Consider the following 22,096-nt stretch of genomic DNA (forward strand, 5'->3'; position numbering starts at 1 on the left):
ATGAAAAAAGCAAGTTGTAGAAGATGTATTGCATAGTTCTATCCAAAATTATATATGTACATATGCACATTGTGGAAGAAACTATTTGTCCTTAATCTTAGGAACTATCAGAAACTATATATTTGAGTCACACTGCAGCAAGCAAATAGCAATTGTAAAAGCTAGGTCACATTCCAAAAGATGCATTGAGTTTTTATAGTGTGGGAAATATATGACTAGTCCAATGTGGGAAAAAAAGAAAAAAAAGATGTAAATCAACTATACTCCAATATAAAATAAAAATTGAATTAAAAAAAAAAAAAAGAAAAAAAGAAATAAAACCCAGTGAGTCAGTTCCCTGGGAGTTCAATTAGTTCTGAAGTGACTAACAAGAGGTATGATTTCTTATCTATCAATCCTATATTGCCATATATTATGACTTTCTATATTTTATTTAGAACATGTTTCACAAACCCTGATATTGATAGCTAAAGTTAGCTTACACTTCAGATGGGTAAATGCTGCGTTTGTAGTGAAAACATTTAATAGAGTCCTTATCTATCTTTACAGATCTTCTCTGTTGTTTCCTAACTTTATTTGTGATAAAAGTGTATAACAAAGTGTAATTTTACTTAAGATCACGTCTCAACCTGATGAGTCAGCAAGTGGCTTTATTGTTTTGTTCCCTGGATCATTAATATTCTCTGTCATTGAGCTTTCTTATCAGCTTATAGAAAGCAGCTTAAGTTTAGATCCAAGTGATCTGCAATGAAGTTTATTCCTATTTAAAGGAAGACATGTCTTTCTAATGTTTACATTTTCCCCTCTCAAAAACATGATTTAACTATGCAGTTTCTACAACTTAGGTGTGTTGTGCATATGCCCGCAAACATCTTTTTGTATGTACACCCATTAAAACGAGACCTGTCTGGACATATCAAGCTCTTAACAGGGCCTATGTGCAGGGACAGGGAATGGGAAAGGGAAAGAAGGACGTTGGGAGAGTTCGCTTTTACAGTACAGAGTACTTCTGTAACGTCTGAATATTTTAAAAATGAGAATATTTTCATTCTTTTGTACTTGTATAATGTTAAAAAATGAAAAGAGAAGATCACTAGGAATTAGCAAAAAGTAAGATTTTATGTATCTCTTAGAACAATATACAAGGAGATTTCAACTTTTTGGAGTATGAGGATGCCCTTTAATTGTTAATAATTTTCCGGACAATCATATGATAGCAGTTGTACTTTTAGTATCCGTTTAGAAAAGAAATAACTATCAAAAGGCACTTCAAATCCATTAATACTTTTTAATCTGAATTATCTTTTCCATAACGTTTCTCTCTAGTCTCTCAACTCCCTTGCTTGTCATCAGCATGGTAAAGCCCCAACCTTGGAAGTGTTTATCTTCATGTTTTCCCTGTCTGCACCCACACTATTGAGTTATTCTGGAGAAATAGCACGAGTCGGCCATTGGTACTATTCCAACTCTGTGTCATTAAGCACTGGTCCCTCAAAGCTGCTAGCTCTCCTCCTTTGTTTCCCTAGCCATCTTCTCTCCCACTCACCATAGTAACTATTTCATCCATTCACTATTCTTTTTAAACATTAGCCTCCAAATAATTCAATTCTCTGGAATGGTTTTGGTTTCAGTCTTCCAGGCTAGATTTTAAGCTCTTTGAGGACTGAGACCTTGTCTGTCTCTCTCACAGTTATTTTTCAAGACCCAGCATACTGCTAGAGCAGGTATTCAATAAATACTTAAGGAATAAGTAAATGAATGAATGAATGGATGATGGTTTATAACAGATAGATGATGAGGATTGCTGTGCAGCTTTGCGGGACCAGTGCTTGATGACAGGGGGTTGGAATAGCACCCGTGGCAGAGTTGTGTTATTTCTCCAGGACACCTCAGTAGCGTGGGTGCAGACGGACAGGGAAAACATGAAGATGAACTCATTCAAGGTTGGGGATTTGCTAACGAGGAGCAATGGAGTCGCGATACTAGAGAACATAGTTAAAGTGATGGATCGTGAGATCTCTGCAGGTAGGAAAGGAGTGAAAAAAGGAGACTACTAGGTGAAGAATTGGGCTGGGCTTGTGAAGTGAAAGTTCTGGTGGAGTGTGTGAAAAGTAGCTAAATGAGGCTGGAAGAGAAGGAGATTATGGTTGGAGAGAAAAATTTTTACCTAAATGTTTCAGAGGGGAAGCCGTCCCAGGTGATGAGGTTGAGGGTGTGGCCAGGGTTATAGGTGGCTGAATGAATAGAGGAGTCATTAGCTTTGAGAGGTCAGGAAATATGAGAGTCCTCCAGAGCTCTGGATGTATTACCACATAGATGTTCTGGGTGGAGGGTAAGATTGTTTACTGGGAAGAGTGCCAGTTTTCAGTCACAGGAGGGACTGTGGGGCTATAGGTCACATTGAGGAGGTGGGATGGAAGGGGACAAAGGAATTAAACACGTAGAGATGTGAGGAAAAGAAATGAATATGACATAAGTGGTGTTGACCAGTACCTCAAGTTGGAGAAAAGAGAGTTAAAAGAGAAGCAAATATTGAAGGGTAGTAAAAATTCTGTATAATTTTCAGTTGCTTAAAGTAAGCAGTACATAAATCAAAAATTCCAGGAAGTTCAAATATATGTTTCATTAGTTGAGATTACCCTAAGCTAAAAACTAAAATCCTATTAAAATTTTCTGAACCTTTCAGAAGATATAACATCCCAAAGAGGCTCGATTCTAGAAGGAAAATCATAGTAGCTTGCCAATTCCAGTTCTGGTCAGGCATTCTTAGAATACCTTGGAGTGGATTTTAGTCTCAGAGGGATTCTACTTTCAGAATATCAACCAAAGGGCCAAAATAAGGCTCTTGAAAATTTTCTCTACTGAAATGCTCAGTCTGCAAACCTGGATAGTGATGGAAATACATAAGCTTCATTTCTGGCACTTTGAGTGCTGATGAACTTGGTCTTTAATACAAAGAAAACTACTGTTCCTTCTCCTCTCTAGAAAATGAAACTAAAACCAACTCCCTTATCAGAGTACCTGTGTTCTATGCCTAAATTTAAGGCGATGGATCAAGTATACATTACATGCAAGATCTGAGTCCTTGGGGCTTCCCTGGTGGCGCAGTGGTTGAGAATCTGCCTGCTAGTGCAGGGGACACGGGTTCGAGCCCCGGTTTGGGAAGATCCCACATGCCGCGGAGCAACTAGGCCCGTGAGCCACAACTACTGAGCCTGCGCGTCTGGAGCCTGTGCTCCGCAAAGAGAGGCCGCGATAGTGAGAGGCCCGCGCACCGCCATGAAGAGTGGCCCCCGCTTGCCACAACTAGAGAAAGCCCTCGCACAGAAACGAAGACCCAACACAGCCAAAAATAAATAAATACACCAAAAAAAAAAAAAGATCTGAGTCCTTCCCTCACAGAGAGCAGTACCCGAGGAGCAGGGACACACAGCTAGTGAAAGGCTGTGGTACCTACAGACAAAGCAGCCCCAATGCCCCCCAGTTACCTCAGTGTTGACTGTAACAAAGAGCTGAGACCAACAATGTGGGGCAGGGTTATCAGGGAAGGCTTCCCAGGCATTGCATCAATGCACAAGGAGAGAGAGAGAAAGAATTCACACCAGGGAGGAAAATTATTTATGGCATTGCAAGGGTGAAAAGAAGATTTTTTCAAGGTCCTGGTATCTCTATTACTCTATCCTAGTGTTTGGACGTATGGAGTACCCATTGCCGTTAAAGTATTAAAATGTGCCAGAAGACTTGGAATCTCTTAATAGCATGTTGAGAAGGGCTGATGACACAACTCCAATTATGCTTTTGGTACAATTGTCATGTCAGATTGATGTCTGGAAAAGGACCGAGATTTGAAAAACTGCATGAGTTCTTGTGTTGTTTTTATCCTTTATTTTGTGCACACCATACTCCACATGCCATTAGTAGCTCCCTCAAAACTCAACAAGATAAAGATCTGTAAGAGGGACTTGCTGGCTATCTTGATCCCTAATGGAAAGCTCTTAAAACCTGGATTTGATGAGCCCAGGCCATGCCATGTAACTAAACTTTAAACATTTTCTCTTTTGTTGTTCCTTTAGCAGAAATTATATCCCTTCCTCCCGTGTATAAACTGTCTAAGCTCAAAGGGATGTTTTGTGCTGTTTTAGTGTTATCTGACAGCCTGGGGCAAATTATCAGGTAAAACAAGAAGCCAAAATCTAATAAGAGGCAGGGTGCGGAAGGTGCACATCCTCTGGTTATGAGGAGAAGATCGAAGCACCACCCTTCGTTTTCTTTGAGAGCCCGTTTGACCCATGCACTTATAAAAGCAGCAGAAGAAATGCACAGAGGGTGGAAAAGGGTGTGTGTGGGTGATGTTGTTACTTAGCAACAGGGAAGCTTTTGGCTGATATTCTGAACTGAACAAAGGAAAGCAGCTGGGACAGCATGGAATAAATGAATGTGGAAAAAATGAAAAGGAGGAAAGCAGATGTGGCAGTGAGGGAGGGCTAAGAGGAGAATGAAAAATAAAACAGTAAAGGAAAAGCATGAAAATGGATGTGGTAGGTACTTAAAAACCAGAAGACTATGAATAAAAATCTTCTGCAAAAAAAAGTAACTGAAAGAGAGGTGAAAATAGCCAGAAGGATAAGAAAACATCTTCAGTGGAAGCCAGGCAACTGGTGGGAGAAAATTCCCCAATGTAGTGAACTCTCAGCTTAGAACATGGCTCTTTCGTGGTGTTTGAGGTCACATCAGAGTTGGACTTGATGCAAGGTTCCTGGAACAGAGTCCAAACCACCTGAGTCTGATTAGGCCACTTGGAAGATGAGCCGGGAGGTACAGGGGTTCCAAGGATGTTTTTTGTAATATTTTATAATAGGTATGAACCCTTAGAATGATCCGAAAAGAACTTTCAGGTTTTGGGACCACTACATCAGGCCTGACCTAAAAGGAAAACCCCTAGAGAATTGGATGTACTTTAAATCAGGCTAGAAAACTCCCAATTCCATCTTTGATTCCTCCAAACAGGTTATTACAGTGTCAGCACAGAGTTGGTCTTTACTGTGATATTTTCCATGGGTAGATATGCCTTGATGTTTTCCCAAGGCCTTTGTCATGGCAGTTAGATGACATCCTGTATGCATGGGTGTGTTTATTTATATTACATGACAGGTACAGTTCTCACCTACGTTTGTCTCTTAAAAAGGGCAGCTGTGCTTCCTAGCTCATCCTTCACATTTTTTTGATCATTTACATGTGTAAGTAAAAATATTGCGAGCATTTCCTCCCAGTATATGTGCATTTTTATTCATAAACTCTATGCATGTATTATCTAATGATACATGGGCCATTAGATTATGAGATCCATATTAAGAAAGATGAGATAAAGATAAAATTAAATATATATTTTAAATTCTATTTAATTAACAGTCTTGTTTATGAATGGAACCTTCTCCTCCCCACCTTCACCTTCATTCCCCCACCCATCCCGAAGCTCACCTACCTACCACAGGGCATAATGCAATGGCACATAGTAGGGGCTCATTAGGTATTGGCAGGAGACAGAAGTGGAATGGCATTTTCTCAGTCCCTGCTCAGGGTTCTCACACCATGTTTTACAGGGCTGCATGGAATTACCTACATTATCGACAACCGTATTGGTTGATATGTTATTTCTGTTTTTCTACATATAAAATAGGACTAAGTTTGTAACTTATTCCTCTTTAAAAAAACTTTTCTTATCTATAACATATAATTTATTGATTTCTAAGTAAGCATGTTGAATGATAATATACTTTTGGGTTTACTTCTTTCCCACATCTCACTAAAATGACAGTGAAAGGATACAACATGAAGAACCAATGAAAATTAGACAAGGCTTGGTGTATCAGTTATCTATCATTGAATAAAAACTACCTCAAAACTTAGTGGCTTAATATAACACCATTTATTAGTTCACAATTCTTGGGGCAGCAATTTGTTCAGGGTTCAGTTGCAGCAGCTCATCTCTACTCCACATGGCACTGACTGAGATTACTTGCAATTGCAGTCAGTGGGCAGTTAGCTGGGGTTAACAATCAGGGTGCCTCAGTTCTCCACAGAACCTCTCCGGCAGGCTAGCTCAGGCTTCTTCACATATTATTGAGGTTCCAAAGAAGGCAAGAGGAAGCTTCAAAGGCTTCTTGAGGCCTTGTTAGAAGCCACAAATCATCACTTCTGCAGCATTCTATTGTCAAACAAGTTGCAAGGTGTTATGGACGGAATTGCACTTCCCCAAAATTTATATGTTGAAGCCCTAACTCTGAATGTGACTAAATGTAATTTAAAGGCAGATGGGGCCTTTAAATTAAGGTCAAATGATATCATAAGGGTGGGGCCCACATCCAATAGGACCAGTGCCCTTATTAGAGGAGGAAGACACCAGGGACGTGCATATACAGAGAAAAGGTCACAGTGAAAGTGTGGCCAGAAACCAACCCTGCTAACACCTTGATCTTGGACTTCCAGCCTCCAGAACTGTGAGAAAATAAATTTCTGTTGGTTAAGCCATCCAGTCTATGGTATTTTGTTATGGCAGGCTTAGCAGACTAATACACAAGGTCAGCTCAGATTTAAGGGGTGGAAAATAGACCACCTCTTGATGAAAGGAGCTGTAAACAATTTTGTGACCGTTTTTAACCCACCACACTTGGAAAATGTCAGCTTGTTTTAGAAAGTGTAGGTGTATCAAGAGGTATACTTAAAGAAATGCACAAAATACTCCCACCTCCTTCACACATACTAATTTCACTTAAACCACTTTATAATGGAAATTGCATTAACATTTTTTTACTTAGGTAAATAAGAGGTAGTCATTTAGTAGGCATATGTCTAATTAGGAACTAGAAAATGATATTAAAGGCATACAATTTTCATTAGAAAGTGAAAGCTCTGTTATGCCAAAGCAGAGCTATCTACAGAGAGTAGATATAAAGAAAAAAAACACATTTATTTCCAAGATTGAACATTAGAATTATATACTCTATTACATTTATTCTTCTCTGACCACTGGGTAAAAGAAAACATTTCTAATTTTCAGTAGCTGTTGAACCATATCGGTAGATGTTACACCATGTGGACCTTTCCCCCTCCTCCTTCCTAATGGAAACTTCAGTTTTATTCGGGTATTCAACCTATCCTCATGTACAGGGGTAAACTTACTAGGTTGAGCCATCATGTTAGTTCCTTTCCCCTTCCTAATGACTGGTTCAAGAACCCAATCTTGAAAGCTGTTCTGTACATGCCATCTCCATGGTGACTATCATTGATGCAGAGATTGAAAATCACTCTAAATGGGAGAACTTATATTCCATGACTCTGAAATGTCCTCTCCCCTACTGAATATAAACAAGGAAGTATTAGAGTCTGGCGGCCACCTTAATAACCATAAAGGATGCCCACCTCAGGACAAAGTAAACACAGAGGCTCCTGAAACTCACCTTTCCTCTAGAAATATTATTATATATGTAATAAACATCTGACTCTTTAGGCCAGTTTCACACGGGTAGCCAAAAGAGTCCTTCCTGTCTGATGATGCTGTTTTTGTCTCGCCTGAGGTGTCCTTGATGATCTCACATAAGAGAGTCTATGGAATGGTTTTACAGGGCAAGTCATTCTCCTCACACGTCACTCCCACTGCTCCTCAACATAACCAAACCTTTAAGCAGATTCAGATCTCCGTATGCCTCGGGAGATTCATTATAAAGCCAAATCCAGGATCAGAAGATGTACTCGCCAAAAGAATAGAAAGACTGCTAATTTATGTTGGAAAAATATGGAGAATATATGTGGAAATGGATTCTGAGAGTACTAGACCAAGGAAGGAAGAACAAAATTATAGATCAGATAGAATTTATCAATAGAGATGTATTTATCAGAAATTCTGGATTTAATGTGCTAGCTCAAACAGTTGGAAGTTGTCTAAATTATTTGCTAAATTATCTTTTGAGCTGTGCTCAACAGTAGTCCATTCTAAATTAACCAGAGATACTAGAAATTTCTTATTTTAATATAGAGGAAGAAATCCAAAAGTTTATGGAGATATAAATATTGGGGTAGATCTTCACATGTGAACCACTCACCTATTCCCAACTGTCTCCTTCCTCTTAGGAAAAGGAAGAAATGGCCAGAAAATATGTCCTAGACCAGAGGCTTGAGAATTGCATAGGTATAAAAAGCACTTTGTGGTTCTTCTTCATATGCTGGGGTAAGAAGAGAATACTCTGTGGTTGAAAAGGGCTCCTGATTTCAATAGGGATGATAAGATGGAAGAGGGCAAGTTGTGGTACTTAACTGCTAAAGTCAAGGTGGGTATGCTGACCATAATAACAGCAGTAGGATTGGCATGGTTTTCAAAATGAAACAACTCTCAAAAATCTCTGCAAGTCTTTTATATTCAGTAGAGTTACATACATCAAAATAGATGGCAGCTTACTAAAGTTCTAATTCATTTGTATAATGGAAAATACTCCAGGATTAATGGTTGTAGCTCTGGTGTTGTGTTCTTGAACATGGTAGTTCTGGTGGTGGCCTTCTGACACCTACCTTTCCAGCCTTTCCAGTGATTTTTGTAAGCACCTAATTCCCTGTCTTAAAACTCTTTCTACTTAACGTACCTAAAGTACTCCTGTGCCCTGAACACTGATGCATCCCATTAGGACCCTGAGCCCTTGCCATGATTATTTCCCCAGTTTCTGGGTATATTATTAAGATAGATGACCTCAGAAAGTGGCAGACTTCCTACACTGACATGTTGAATAAAAAATACTGTAATACTTTTTAAACTTCATCTCTGGGGAAATCACAGAGAATGAGGCCATGGTGTTTCCTACCCATCCCCACTTTTGGCCAGTGCAAAAGATAGAGGAGTCTTGAGAATCACAGAGGATTACTGTAGGCGAAGTCAAGTGGGAATTCCAAGCATACATGATCTTCCAAATGTAGTTGCTTTTTTTGCAGCAAATCTACATACACTGTATGACTGCAGCTTGTATCTGGACACTCCTTTTTCTCCATTCCAACAGAGGACACAAGAAGTAGTTTGATTTCACCTCAAATGACAGAAACATATTTTCAACTGCAGGTTATTTTAACTCTCTATTCTCTGTGCCATAAATTAGTCTATAAGAACTAGGTTGTCTCACCATCCCGAGCTAAATTGGCAATAATATACTGATGAGCTCCAAAGAGCAGGAAGTGGCTGGCATTTTAGATTGAAACCATACATGCCAGAAGGTAGGAAGTAAATCCTATGCTAATGCAGTGACGTTTCTTGGGATCTGTGCTATGTGGCATGTGAGTTTATCCTCTCTAACGTCAAGGACAATTTGTTTCCTACCTCTAGAAAAAAGTACTATGATTTCTGGTGCTCTTTGGATTTTAGAAGCAATAGAGATAACATTTTGTGTGCCCGTCAGCTCTTTCCTGAGTGACCCAAAAGGCTGACAGCTTTGAGTAGGGTCCAGAGGAAGACTCTCCAGCTGGTCCAGGCTGCAACTTTTCCATATGGCCTAAAAGGACCCAACAAGATCAGTGGTGCTCAAAAATCAAATGAGGTCTGTGGTGTGGAAAGACTGAATACAAGATTCACAACAGAAACATCAAGGTTTTAGAACAAAGCTATGCCTTCCTCAGCGAGGTCCATTCCTCTTTGGAGGAATAGTACTTAGCTTGCCACTGGGCCCTGACAGAAACCAGGTGACTATGAAATATAAGCTGCCCATCATGAACGGAGTGTTATCTGATCTACCCAGCTATAAAGTCAAACATATCCAAGTGGAAATAGTATATAGGTGAGTGCATCTGAGCAGGTCCTGAAAGCTCAAGTTTCACAGGCTGATGTCTTCCTCCTATGCCAACTCATGCCACAGGCCACCTCTCCACCCACCAACACTTACAACACCATGAACACTTCTCTAGTATCAGGTGACTGAAGAAAAGGAAAGTGTAGTTTACAGATGGCTTTGCATAATAAGCCGACACCAGCCTCAAATGGATTGCTGAGTACCGCTCAGTCCCACTTAATTGAAGGTGCAAAATTCTCCCAGTAGGTAGAACTTTAAGTGGTATAATATCTTTGTTTTATCCTGGAAAGAGAGATAAGTTGATGGACAGTAACAAATATTTTGGTCAGATTATCACAGACATGAAAAGAATAAGACAAGATAATTGGTGACAAAGAAGCTTGGGAAGAAGCATGTGGACAGGTCTCATAAAGTGGGCCATATCGTAAAGACATTACGGTTCCATAGAAATGTCCACCACATTGGTTGTGAACCCAGTAGCCAATCTACTTTCTTGAGAACAAAACTTCAGTTTTGTATAGGTACCCATGCTCCTCCATGTGACTTTACACTACAAGGAAGGCTGGTTACATCTCCATCCCAACAGGTGAATCAATTCATCTAGCCCATCATGGTTATTCTATTTTCCATATGAGTGGTTGGCTTAAAAAGGGCCATGTGACCCAATTTTGGCCAATGAGACATTGAAGGAAGTCTGCTATGGGGTTAGTTCTGTGAGAGTTTCTTTACCTATTAAAAATAAGAGGTGGTCTCTTCTTCTGCCTCACTTTGAATTGGGAGCTAGTCTTACAAATAAGAAGAGAGAGGGGAGCATTTCTGCTTGTAGTGGTTGTAGGAACAACATCTGGTTTCTAAGGCCAGCTGCCTCTGTAGTAGCATCCAATGTATTGATATAGTGCCAACAGTGTCAACTGTGCAAGCTGTGATTTCTGACACTAAGTGGCAGCAGCAGCTGTGTCCTCACAGGAATAGTTTTGTGATATGATTTTCATTGTATCCCTGGCTGCATGGCTTCTGAACCTGGACAATCTTTGAACTAACCAATATCCTTTAAATAATCCCTTTTCTGCCCAAACCAGGCAAAGTCCATTTCTGTTGTTCGCAATGAGGCTCCCTGGCTGATATAGGTCTTCTGAATAAAATTGTCTGTGAGATGTTGGTCCAAAAGAAAAAAATGTATTTTTGCAACACTAATATTGCTTTCAGAATTGAGTGTTTCTTTGTAAGTTTTACTTTTTGATGTTATTAAAAGTTAGGAAAGACAAATGTTCATCCACCTACCAGCAGTATTGCCTGGGTCAATCTCCAGCTGGTAAAAATAATTAAGGAGGAGAACATCTTTCTTTGAAAGGATGGGAATTTTTAAAAGATGTATTAATAATGGACTCAGTGGAAACTATCAGTAAATATGCAGTTTGGAATTGGAAAATAAAGGTAGTGCCTTCCATATACGCTGTGGTGCTAGCCCTTACTTGTTACTGCTCCAGAGGAGCAAATAGGCAGATGTTTCACTCTCACAGAGACTTTTAAATTTTATCCTGGGACTGTCCTTGGTCATGTACTGAATGTTGTAATTTCAGCTATTTTTTCCCAACTAGCGGGGCTAGAGGTCTCTGTTCTCCTTCTGTCTCATCCGAACAGCTGGGGCCACAAGATTCCCCCCTTCACAATCTGTGCATGCCTATTTCTTAGGCCCAGTTCCAATCACAAGTAAGACAAACTAAATAGCCTGAGTCTCACATTTTGGCCTACTATGTGCTGGGCGTGCTTCTTGGCACTGAGGGTACCCCAGTGTCCAAAAGAGACAAAGTTCAAGATTTAGTGAAACTTCCCTTCCAATGATTTCTTTCCCTGCCCACCAGCAAAAATCCCAGATGCCCCCTTCTATCAATATATCTGCACGTTGTTTCATTTCCTCTGTACTGCTGTCTGTGCCCCAAATCTGGAAATGAAGCAGGAAGTCTTAAAAGATCTGTTAGATTAAAAGAAGTGGGCATGTTGCTTTGTCTACTTAGAAGATTAATATTTTCATTTACTTCAGATGTATAATTTTATGCTTTCATGTAATTGGTGTAGTACATTGATGCCTTCCGTAATGAAATAAAACCCAGATGTTTGGAAGCAGTCAACGAGGGTGAGGCTTTTCTTAGTAGAGGAGGTTGTACTCTACAGTCTCAGCTTTTAGCTCTGAGCATTCTCCTTGGGGATTATTTTAATGACTGTATCACCCGCTGGCCTTGGGAGGCAAAGACTGATACCCTGCTTCCAATGCTTTGTCCCATATATGGGCACATGACTTTTTCTCGTATATCATTTAGCTCAGCTGAGACAGATTTAATGCCCAAATTAAGCTTTACTAAAGGCTAACAAAATGGCAAACTGGATAAGAGTGAAACCATAAAAGTAACCCATCTAACAGACATTGCATAACTTACTCATCTTCAGTTTTTAACCCATTACAGGGCTCTTTACTTTTTCTCTTGAGTTCTGTTTCTGCAAGTACATATCCCCAGATATCTGGCTTTGTCATCATTAAGACCCAAAGAAGAATGGGAGCTTCCATCTATCTCAGGACCATCCTCTCAGCTCTGAGTTTCTACCTGAGGGCCTCCTTCCTCCCCAGATAATCGATCCTGGTAAGAACCACAAGCTTCGTGGAAGGAAAAAAGACATCTACAGTGGTGTAGCCTGACCCACCAATCCTACCCTCTGAGTAGCTGTACGAAGCATTAGTCAGGCCTCTTCCAAGTACAGGTGGCAAAAATTTATCTGCAATTTGCTTAAGAAAAATATTTATATCTTTGGCTAAGAAAACTGAAAAGACAGATCTTGCTTGCTTCAGGCATGGCTGGACGTGGAGTTTCAAATAATGTCATCTATCTTCTGTCATTTGACAGAGGCTTTTGCTCTCTTTCTCTTTTTGTTTCTCTCAGTCTTTCTCTTTTTTACACTGTTCTTCCCTCTTTCTGTCTATCTGTCTTTGTTCTCCTTTCTATTGTGTCTACTTTCAAGGAAAATTCCCATTTTGGCAAAAATGGCCACTAGCAGCTTTGGATTTACGTTAAACTACAGCAATCCCAGTGAAAAGAAAAAGATGTGACCTCTTTCTGAATGGTTGCAGCAAAATTTCAAGAGAGGACTATGATTGGCCCAGTATGGCTCCCCGAACAAATCCTGTGACTGACAGATGGAGTGTTCTGATTGGTCAGCCTGGATAACATACCCATTCCTGTGAAAGGAAAGATGGCGCCCTGTGATTGACAGTCCTACCAGGGAGCAGAGAGGTATTTCCTGGAAAGAAATGCTTTAGGACATTCACGAAGTAACAGGTCTGGATAAAATATGGTATTCCTAATATTCATTCTAGAGATATAGGTATACAAGAGCAGATTATTAGAGTTATAGTTACACATGATAAATTTGATATGGTCTACAAGTCAGACACAGAAGAATTAGGAATAATTAATTATAAAACTGGTTCAGTCATAAGCAATCTGAGACACTGTATCACCAAAGGTGTGGAAAAAGTCTCTAAAGTATTAGACAAGCCTAAATCCCATATAGGATCAAATGCCAGGATTGATTCAGACATACAAGTTACTTTTAAGTGAACTGGGCAAATCAGAAGGGAGGGACCAGGATGCAAAACTTAACCTGAGGCAAGAACCACAAATAATTGACTTTTTTTTTTTTTTGGCCGCATCGCACGGTTTGCGGGATCTTAGTTCCCTGACCAGGGATTGAACCCGGGCCACAGGCAGTGAAAGGTGCTGAGCCCTAACACTGGACTGCCAGGGAATTGCCCCAATAATTGACTCTGTTGAAGGTGGAAAGATAAAGGATGTACTCTTACAAGCAAAGCATGGTGTGCAGGACAAGAAGAATGTAAAGTTATTGCAATTATTCTTTTTTTATTAGTACATGCTTGAATGAATGAATTGTATTTATGGGGCTTCAAAATCAAAACAAAAAGAAAGATTCTTTTGGTAGTCACATGTTACAGTTGTCTTAACCTACCAACAGTAAGGCTGAGTTGGTTTAGTAATGAAGCAATTCTATTCACAAGCACTGATCACTGTCTATTTTAGTACTGTAGCCATTAATTTCTTGATTTCCCAACCCACAGGAAATCTAATGCAGCCAAGAACTCCTTAAAATTTTTCTGCCACATTCTATAATAGAAAGAATTCCCTACCTCCTCTCATTCCTAATGGAATCACAGCTCTGAGACCATTTTCCTCACGGAACAGCTGAAATGACCTATTAACAAATGAAAGGTTGAAGATTTGAAAGTAAGCTAATGTCCATATGAACTATAATTTTTTTTACCAAACAAAAACCATAAAAAGCATTGTTTGCGATGTTGCATGCAGTATATACTAAGCTATATGCAGCGTACAAAGTTGAAAACCCAGAATTTAACGTTGAGATATTTTGAGCTTTGAATTTGGACAATTTATAATTTAAAAGAAAAAGCTATGTAAGTTATAGACCAAATTTGGCTCCCACTGAAAGCAGGGGGTGAGACAAAGACTTGGCTGCAGGTCACATGTGAAGGAGGTGATTCCAGGAAACAGGAGTAAAGGAGCAGGGAGAGTGGGACAAGAGAAGTGGTAAAGTCAATACAAGGGCATGTTATCCAAGTCTTTGCTGAAGGCACAGGGACTCAGTTTGGCTGGGACTTCTGGAAAGTGTGAATGTTTTCCAGAATTTTCCACCTGAGGGAAGTGAGGATGAAGCACGGCTCCCACATTTGTTTATGGCTGACGTTTCCCTGGGGAGCACTAACATAGCTCACCTTAGGGCTGTGTTTTTATACATAAGCCCAGTTGCTCCAGGGCACGGGAGAGACCCAGGGCAGAAGGCAGAATACTTCTGTACCTGCTTGAGGTGGGACCTTGTCAACAGGAGATGAACCTGAACTCTCAGCAGATGAAACAGAGGTGGGCCAAAGAGATGAGAATGGGGCTCCAAGGTATCTGTTGCATAAAACAAACATATGTGAAGGCCAGATATGGTACATGGTTTGCCAGTATTTGACCTTTGGTCTGTTGGCTTAGAAATTCACAAACTGAATTCACAGCATCGTTTAACTGACTTAGAGATTCTAGGGATAAAGTATAGACTTGTAAAAAAAAAAAAGACGACCAAATTCTGCTTTTTATTTATGCATTAATTCAACAAATTTAATGAACATTTACCACATGCTAGGTGCTGGAGATACATCAAAGAACAAGATAAACAAAGTACCTGCTACGTTGAGCTTGCATTCTGGTTGGGAGGCAGCCAACAAACAATGAGTAAGGTAATTTCTGATTATTCAGTTACAGGGGCTCATAGAAAATGAACCAGGGTAAGCTAATAGCGAGAGAAGCATGGCTGCTATTTTAGGTAGCACCCTAAAAAGCTGTGGAAGGCTTCTCTACGTGAATGACATCTGAGAAGAGACCTGAATGAGAAGGAATGAGCCAAATGAAGGTCAGGCAAGAACATGCTAGGCAAAGGGAATAGTTTACGTAGGAGCCCTGAGGGCGGCATAAGCGCTTGTTTGGTGAAATTGAAAGTGAGAGAGAAGTGGCAAGTGAAGATGTGAGACATGTCAGCTGGGGGCAGGTGAGGCAGGGCCCTGTGGGCTACGGCAAGGTCAGGCTTCACTCTTAGTGAGATGGGAAGTCACTGGAAAATGGTAATCCGAGGAGGGATGTGATCTGATTTTCTGTTTTAAAAAGTCTGCTCGAGTTGCTGCGTGGAGACTGTTTCCAGGCAGTGTGTTCCCTGGAACACGACAGACCTGAGAATTTGTATTTTCCATAAACAAGTTAATCTCTCCCTCTCGTTCGCTTAAAACACAATAGGTATCCACACAAAGACTTGCACACAACATGTTCTAAGCAGCATTATTCATAATAGCCAAAAAGTGGAAACGACCCAAATGTCTGTCAACTGGTGAGTGGAAAACAAAATGTGTTTATACAATGGAAAACTATTTAACAATAAAAGGAGATCTTGATACACGCTGCAACATGAACATCAAAATCACCGTGCTAAGTGAAAGAATCCAGACACAGAAAACCACATATTGCATGATTCTATTTATATGAAACGTCCAGAAAAGGCAGCTCTATATGTAGAGTAAGCAGACAAGTGATTGCCTGGGGCCGGGAGTGGGAACAGAGCTTAACTGTAAAGGAGCAGGAAGATCTCACTGGAATGATGGACGCGTTCTAAACTCTATGGCAGTGGTGGTTGCACAAAATGGTAAACCTGCTGAAGATCATTGAATTGCATACTTGCAACAGGTGAACTTTAAGGCATGTACATTATACCTCAGTAAAGTTGTCTCTAAACACACACAGATATTTCTAAACTGAGGACATATGTCCTCAGATCCCGTGGACCCTCGGTCTGCACAGACCTTGGCCTGACCTCAGGTCCCCCCTGCTGCAGACCCCTTGCTCTATGCATCACCAAGCTGGCCGGGCTTTCCACTCACCAGTGTCCTGCTTCGGAACTGGTTGAGTTAAGCCTTCTTCCTCTCCCAACTTTCTTCCTTCTCAGGAGATCACAGACATTCCAAGCTCTCCCCATGCCTCCTATTTTCAGAACTCTCCGGTTGGTTGGTTCCTCCGTAAGAAATCGCTTTATCATCTTTAGCCCATCCACTTTTTTCTCTCACTTTTTTAGCTTTTGTCAACTGTGTTTTTTAAAAAAATTTTTTTTCTTTACTACTTTCTTTTCTCTTTTTTCTCCTCTCTTCCTCCCTTTTCTACCTTTATTTTCTTTGCTGTCACCCATCACTCTTTCTCTGTATTTGCTCCACTTGTGATCCCACAAAATGACTGTAAAAATCATGGCCCTTACATGGGAGAACAGTACTGGGGACAGACACTTTATTAGTACCAAGAAAAAGGAGAGACAAAGTGGTACTTTGCCAAATCAACCTCTAAACTTGAAAGTACTAAAAAATCCTTCTCAAAAATATCTCAAAATTTCCCTCTACTTCACTATTGTACAATCAAACCTGCTTCTCTCTCTACTACATTCATGGGAAATAAAGTTATTAAATCATATTTTTAAACTTTTGCTTATTTGTATATAACTATATTTTAAAATTATTTTTCATTATGAACAAGAATAATAGCAAAAAAAGTATTGTATTGATATCAATGTAAATACTTTTGTAGGCTGACCCAGTAAAGCACACACTACTTATCATATTATTTCTATAGAAAAAAAAAATGATGTCTGAAGCCCAAGCAAGATTTAGAGTTTAATTTTGGTTTATTAACTGGAGATTGCCATTATTTAACTGGTTTTAAGCACCTTTACGTCTTAAGTGCTATACATAATTGTTCCACTGGCCGACCTCCTATCTTGTTTTATTGCAATATTTTTCCTGATATATTCTTAAGAGCAAAAGGGAAATTGTAGATATAACTAAGCAAAATTAAATTTCCCTGTCAGTAGAACAGATGACGGATTCGTCATCATCTTTGGATTTTCCTTTCACGTGAAATATATAATGCTGGGAAAGATTAGCATATTAATAGTCTCTACTATCAGAATTCATTTCTTGGTTATAAATATGTAAAAGAATGAGTTTCTAAATTCTTTAAAATTCAGCTGAAGGGAAACAATCAGGACTGTAGCTCATAATTACTTATTATGTGAGATTATGAAAATAGAGGTTACTGTTATGTCTTGCCTTAAGGGAGATGGATAAATACAGACATGCCACAGCAGACTGCATTCAAGGCTGTAAAGAAACTCTTCAGGGAGAAGGATAGGAAGAAACAATGCTGACCTTTCATTTCCTGTAGGTTGCTCATAATTTACGAGATTTCTTTACAGCTTCAACTATCTTTAAACCTTACGTATACTAGTTAAGCCACAATAATGAAAGCTGAGATCATAAACAGCAAAAACTCCATTTAGATGTAGGATAGATTTTTCTAATGTAACCTAGAGGGAGAGCCTCTCAGCAGTGAGAGTTTTACGTTTTGATTTTTTTTTTTAATTTTTTTTTTTTTAATTTTGGGTCTTCGTTGCTGCACGCGGGCTTTCTCCAGTTGTGGCGAGCGGGGGCCACTCCTCGTTGCAGTGTGCGGGCTTCTCATTGCGGTGGCCTCTCCTGTTGCAGAGCATGGGCCCCAGGCGCGCAGGCTTCAGTAGTTGTGGCACGTGGGCTCTAGAGCGCAGGCTCAGTAGTTGTGGCTCACAGGCCTAGTTGCTCCGCGGCATGTGGGATCCTCCCGGACCAGGGCTCGAACCCGTGTCCCCTGCATTGGCAGGCGGACCCCCAACCACTGCACCACCAGGGAAGCCCTATGTTTTGATTTTTAAGTGCTAATTTTAAAGTTGGCTGCTAGAGAAAAGGGTGTGAGTTTGTTTTAGCTTTGGTCTCCATTTCCTGTGTAAGTCCTTTGGGATGGATGTTAAGCTGAGATATGAAACCATTGGCAAAAAACAGGTAAAGAGAAAATATTATTATGAAAAGTTAAACATTAACTTTCCACATAGTTTTTTTTTTGAAAGGAAAATTAGTTTGACAGGGTGAAAGACTTTGGCAAAATAGGTGGCCCTGAGACCTTTATCTAGGCTCCCTGATAAAAGAGTCCAGTCTGTGGAAAGATCCTCCCCAAAGACGAGCAGGCCATGATCCAACAAATGTCTCTTTACCCCACAGGCTGAAGTTTGCAAGAAACAGATGATTAAGTTTAGAGCTTTTACAGAGTTGGCTAAGCTTTTGAATCCTGCCCTTTAATTAACAATATGCTTTACAAAACCAGGTATCTGTAGTAGACAGTTATACCCATGTGTTAATCACTTATTTCAACAGGAAAAAACACTGGAATTTATGAACGGACATTGGTCTGTCACTACGTGTTGATGAGAACGTTATGATCTTTGTCAGACCATGTTGCATGTACACACCCAGAGGCAGCACTGATTTTCCGGCATCACTGCTGGAGTTGGGAAAGGAGACGGAGGAGTGGTTGCAGGCGACCCTGGGAGATGTTACTCTCTCTGCCCTGCCTGGGCCAAATGACTCCTTGCAATGCAGTCAATAAAACGTTAAAAAGTTAAGTTTTCATATAAAAATGTTTATAGTTCATATTCTCCCATATAAACATTTCAAGGGAGAAAAAAACCAAAAAACAAAAACTTCCAGCTTGGCACGAAAAAGATTAGATTCTGTCCCAAACATTGATTTGGAAATCTTCCCAAAAGAAAGCTGTCTGATCAAATTGCTGCAACCTTAAGTGGTAAAAACAATGCACTATATTTAAATGTAGCTATCAGATTTTTCTAATCAGAGTATGAGAACCCTCAAAATCATCTTGCCTGGACTCTTCAGAAAAACACATAAGCTTTGTGATGTAGGATGGATCACTCCTAGGAGGCCTCCGGGAACTCCACAACTTCTCTTCATGGAAACTACAGGATTCCAGCTGCCTTAATCTTCATGCCTGTAAAAACGTGTACTTTTTCAAATTTGGGCCATATCTCCCCTGTGGCAGTGCTTTGTGTCCTTTGTCCTCAGTGGATTATTACAACTCTGGAAGTTCAAGAAAGGCATAAACTTCTAGATCCAAGCTCTAGAAACATTTCCATATTGGAGCTGAGAACTCTAAAAATAACTTTTTAGCACTCAGTCCTTGATATTCAAGAGGAAAAATTTAGAGCAAGGTGAAAGTGCGTGTGTGTGTGTATTTCAGGAGTAGGAGAACTTAACTTTAGGGCATAATATTATGTGAAGCTTCACTCACCTCTGCCTGAAGCACAAACTTAGGACATGTGAACAATTGAGCAGCGGAGGGGACACGTTCCTTGCGCGGTTTGTCTGCCAAATCACTTCTGTTCCCTTAATACATGGCGAAGGCACCCCTTATTTAAAACTTCTTTATGGAATTAAACCATGGGGTCCTGGAGGTGAAGACCACATTTCACACCCAGAAAGCCTGTGTTTCTAAATCCCAGCACCTAGTACAATATAACCCTACTACATAAAGTACTAAAAATATGATTGATGAATAAAAGGAATCAATGAATGAGTAAACATATATTTATAAACTGCTGTGACTGTGAAATGTAAGGCTTTACTTAATAAAATCAGCTTATGATATTTAGGTTGAATGAACAGCTGCTTTGTTTTTGAAAGCCACCCACTTTTTATTTTTCCTTGATTGTTTTTTGTTTTCCTGAGATTAATAATTTTGAAATGAATATTAAGGTAGGTGAAAGCATTGTTAAAACTGTTGGATGATATGTAAGTGCATCACAGGTTTAATTATAGTAAAATAATAAATAGATCTGGATTTCAAAAGTACCTCTAATAGATTACATTTTCCTAGTCCCTCATCTGAGATATTCTTAATTTATTTATTTTATTTATTTATTTTTGGCTGCATTGGGTCTTTGTCGCTGCGCATGGGCTTTCTCTAGTTGTGGCAAGCGGGGGCTACTCTTTGTTGTGGTGCACAGGCTTCTCATTGTGGTGGCTTCTCTTGTTGTGGAGCATGGGCTCTAGGCGCGCAGGCTTCAGGTGCGCAGGCTTCAGTAGTTGCAGCATGCGAGCTCAGTAGTTGTGGCTTGCAGGCTCTAGAGCGCAGGCTCAGTAGTTGTGGTGCACGGGCCTAGCTGCTCCGCGGCATGTGGGATCTTCCCGGATCAGGGCTCAAACCCGTGTCCCCTGCGTTGGCAGGCGGATTCTTAACCACTGCACCACCAGGGAAGTCCCCATCTGAGATATTCTTAAAACTCTGTCCCCTGATATACCAGTGGCTTTGCAGGATAATTTCATGGGGTTCACATACTATCAAAACGAAAACTGCAGGGACTTCCCTGGTGGTCCAGTGGTTAAGACTTCGTGCTTCCAAAGCAGGGAGCTGCGGTTCCATCCCTGGTTAGGGAACTAAAATCCCACATGCTGTATGGCCCCAGAATTAAAAACTAAAAAAAAAAAAAAGACAAAATAAAAGGAAAACTGCGAAAATTTTTTAAATTAAGTGGGAAAAAAAAGAACAACTTCAGATATTCATAAATCTTTAAAGTTTCTCTGAAAATATTAACATTCGGTCTCTTTACTGTTAATAATGGACATATTGGGTTTTTTTCACCCCAGATCCCTGGTAATTCGTGTTCAGACTTGTCCATTTCCTTGCTTTCCAATGCTTCTCCCTCTTATGGTTCTATAGATGAACCCAAGAATACATGGACACAATACACGCTACATAAAAACACAGCACAGTTCCTTGTTTAAAAAAAAATGTTCTGTTTTTTGTAACTGTCTTCTCTCATTTGACTTGTATAATCCACATCTTTAAAGTTTCAGACTGCATTCAGTGTTTTAAGGTCAAAAACTCTACTTTTCTATGTTGAATGTACTGGTGAGTACATTTTCTACGTTGAATTACTTGGCAAGCAAGGGAAGGTTCTTTATGGGCAGGACTCAAAAGCTCTTGTTTACTGTTAATCCCGAATTCAGTTCCCAAAGCAAATGTCATATGCACAATAGCTCTGTTGTGGATTCAGAACCAAGTTCCATTTCAACAATAGTAAACTCCTCATCAGGCCCTGTTCTGTTCTGCAGACATGTGGTTTCAGTCAGGCACTCCAGCGTCACCTCAGAATGTCTTTAATAGTTCGGCTGGATCATAAGTTCTTACAGATAACCAGCTGTTTAGAACTAAAGTGTTTTCCTGCTTACCTGCTACCTAGCTCTGAGCCTGCACGTCAGTTCCACAGTTCTACCTCATATCTGATGCATAAACTAAAATGCTGGTTGGTAGATGTTGATCACTGGTGGACTAATTTTGAGGAATTGTTTTTTAACTTTCTTTCCCTATATCTTCCAAATATTTTTACAAAGAGTTTGTGTTAGTTTTGTAATCAAGAAGCAAATAAACTATGTTTAGAAAAAAGCAAAAGCAGTGCCAACGGTAGATATCAAGATATTTTACATAAAAGGAAAAGATTCTGTTTTGGACTGCCAGTGAAATTTCTGATCTAATATTCTGGCAGACTATGAAACCACTTCAGAAAGAATTTTACTTCTTGCCAGAATTACAGAAACAGCCTCTTTTTCCACAATGTTGAAAAGATTGTCCACATCTCTCCCTACTCAGATCCATTGTAGTTCAGAAGATGTTTTGACTTCAAAATGTGTAGAAGGGAAGGTAAACCAGTGCCTTGCAGACCACATCAGGCCCAAATACTGTTCTGTTTGGTGACCACATGATTTAAAAATTGAAACTGATGCCCCTCGCATGGAC

General features: G+C 39.9%; 1 protein-coding gene and 1 long non-coding RNA gene across 8 annotated transcripts in view; one reads left to right on the forward strand and one right to left on the reverse strand.

Annotated features, from left to right (window-relative positions):
* The window catches only part of CEP85L (centrosomal protein 85 like), a 273,038-nt gene that overhangs the window by 65,266 nt on the left and 185,676 nt on the right, over positions 1-22,096 (forward strand). The window contains exon 1 of one of the 7 annotated variants that reach the window (XM_059941333.1): positions 15,064-15,126. The exons of the other annotated variants lie outside the window; for them this stretch is intronic. Within the exon in view, the coding sequence (XP_059797316.1) occupies positions 15,118-15,126 (9 nt within the window). The 5' untranslated portion in view covers positions 15,064-15,117. Of the gene's footprint in view, positions 1-15,063; positions 15,127-22,096 lie in introns of those variants that run through there. 7 annotated transcript variants of the gene reach the window in all.
* The window catches only part of LOC132375947 (uncharacterized), a 39,223-nt gene continuing 30,902 nt past the window's right edge, over positions 13,776-22,096 (reverse strand). Inside the window, exons 3-4 of the long non-coding RNA XR_009506166.1 lie at positions 14,703-14,800; positions 13,776-14,081 (exon numbers count right to left, since the gene is read on the reverse strand). This is a non-coding gene — a long non-coding RNA (uncharacterized LOC132375947). The remainder of the gene's footprint in view (positions 14,082-14,702; positions 14,801-22,096) is intronic.

Source organism: Balaenoptera ricei, chromosome 12 (assembly GCF_028023285.1).
Source record: "Balaenoptera ricei isolate mBalRic1 chromosome 12, mBalRic1.hap2, whole genome shotgun sequence".
Classification (NCBI taxonomy): Eukaryota; Metazoa; Chordata; class Mammalia; order Artiodactyla; family Balaenopteridae; genus Balaenoptera; species Balaenoptera ricei.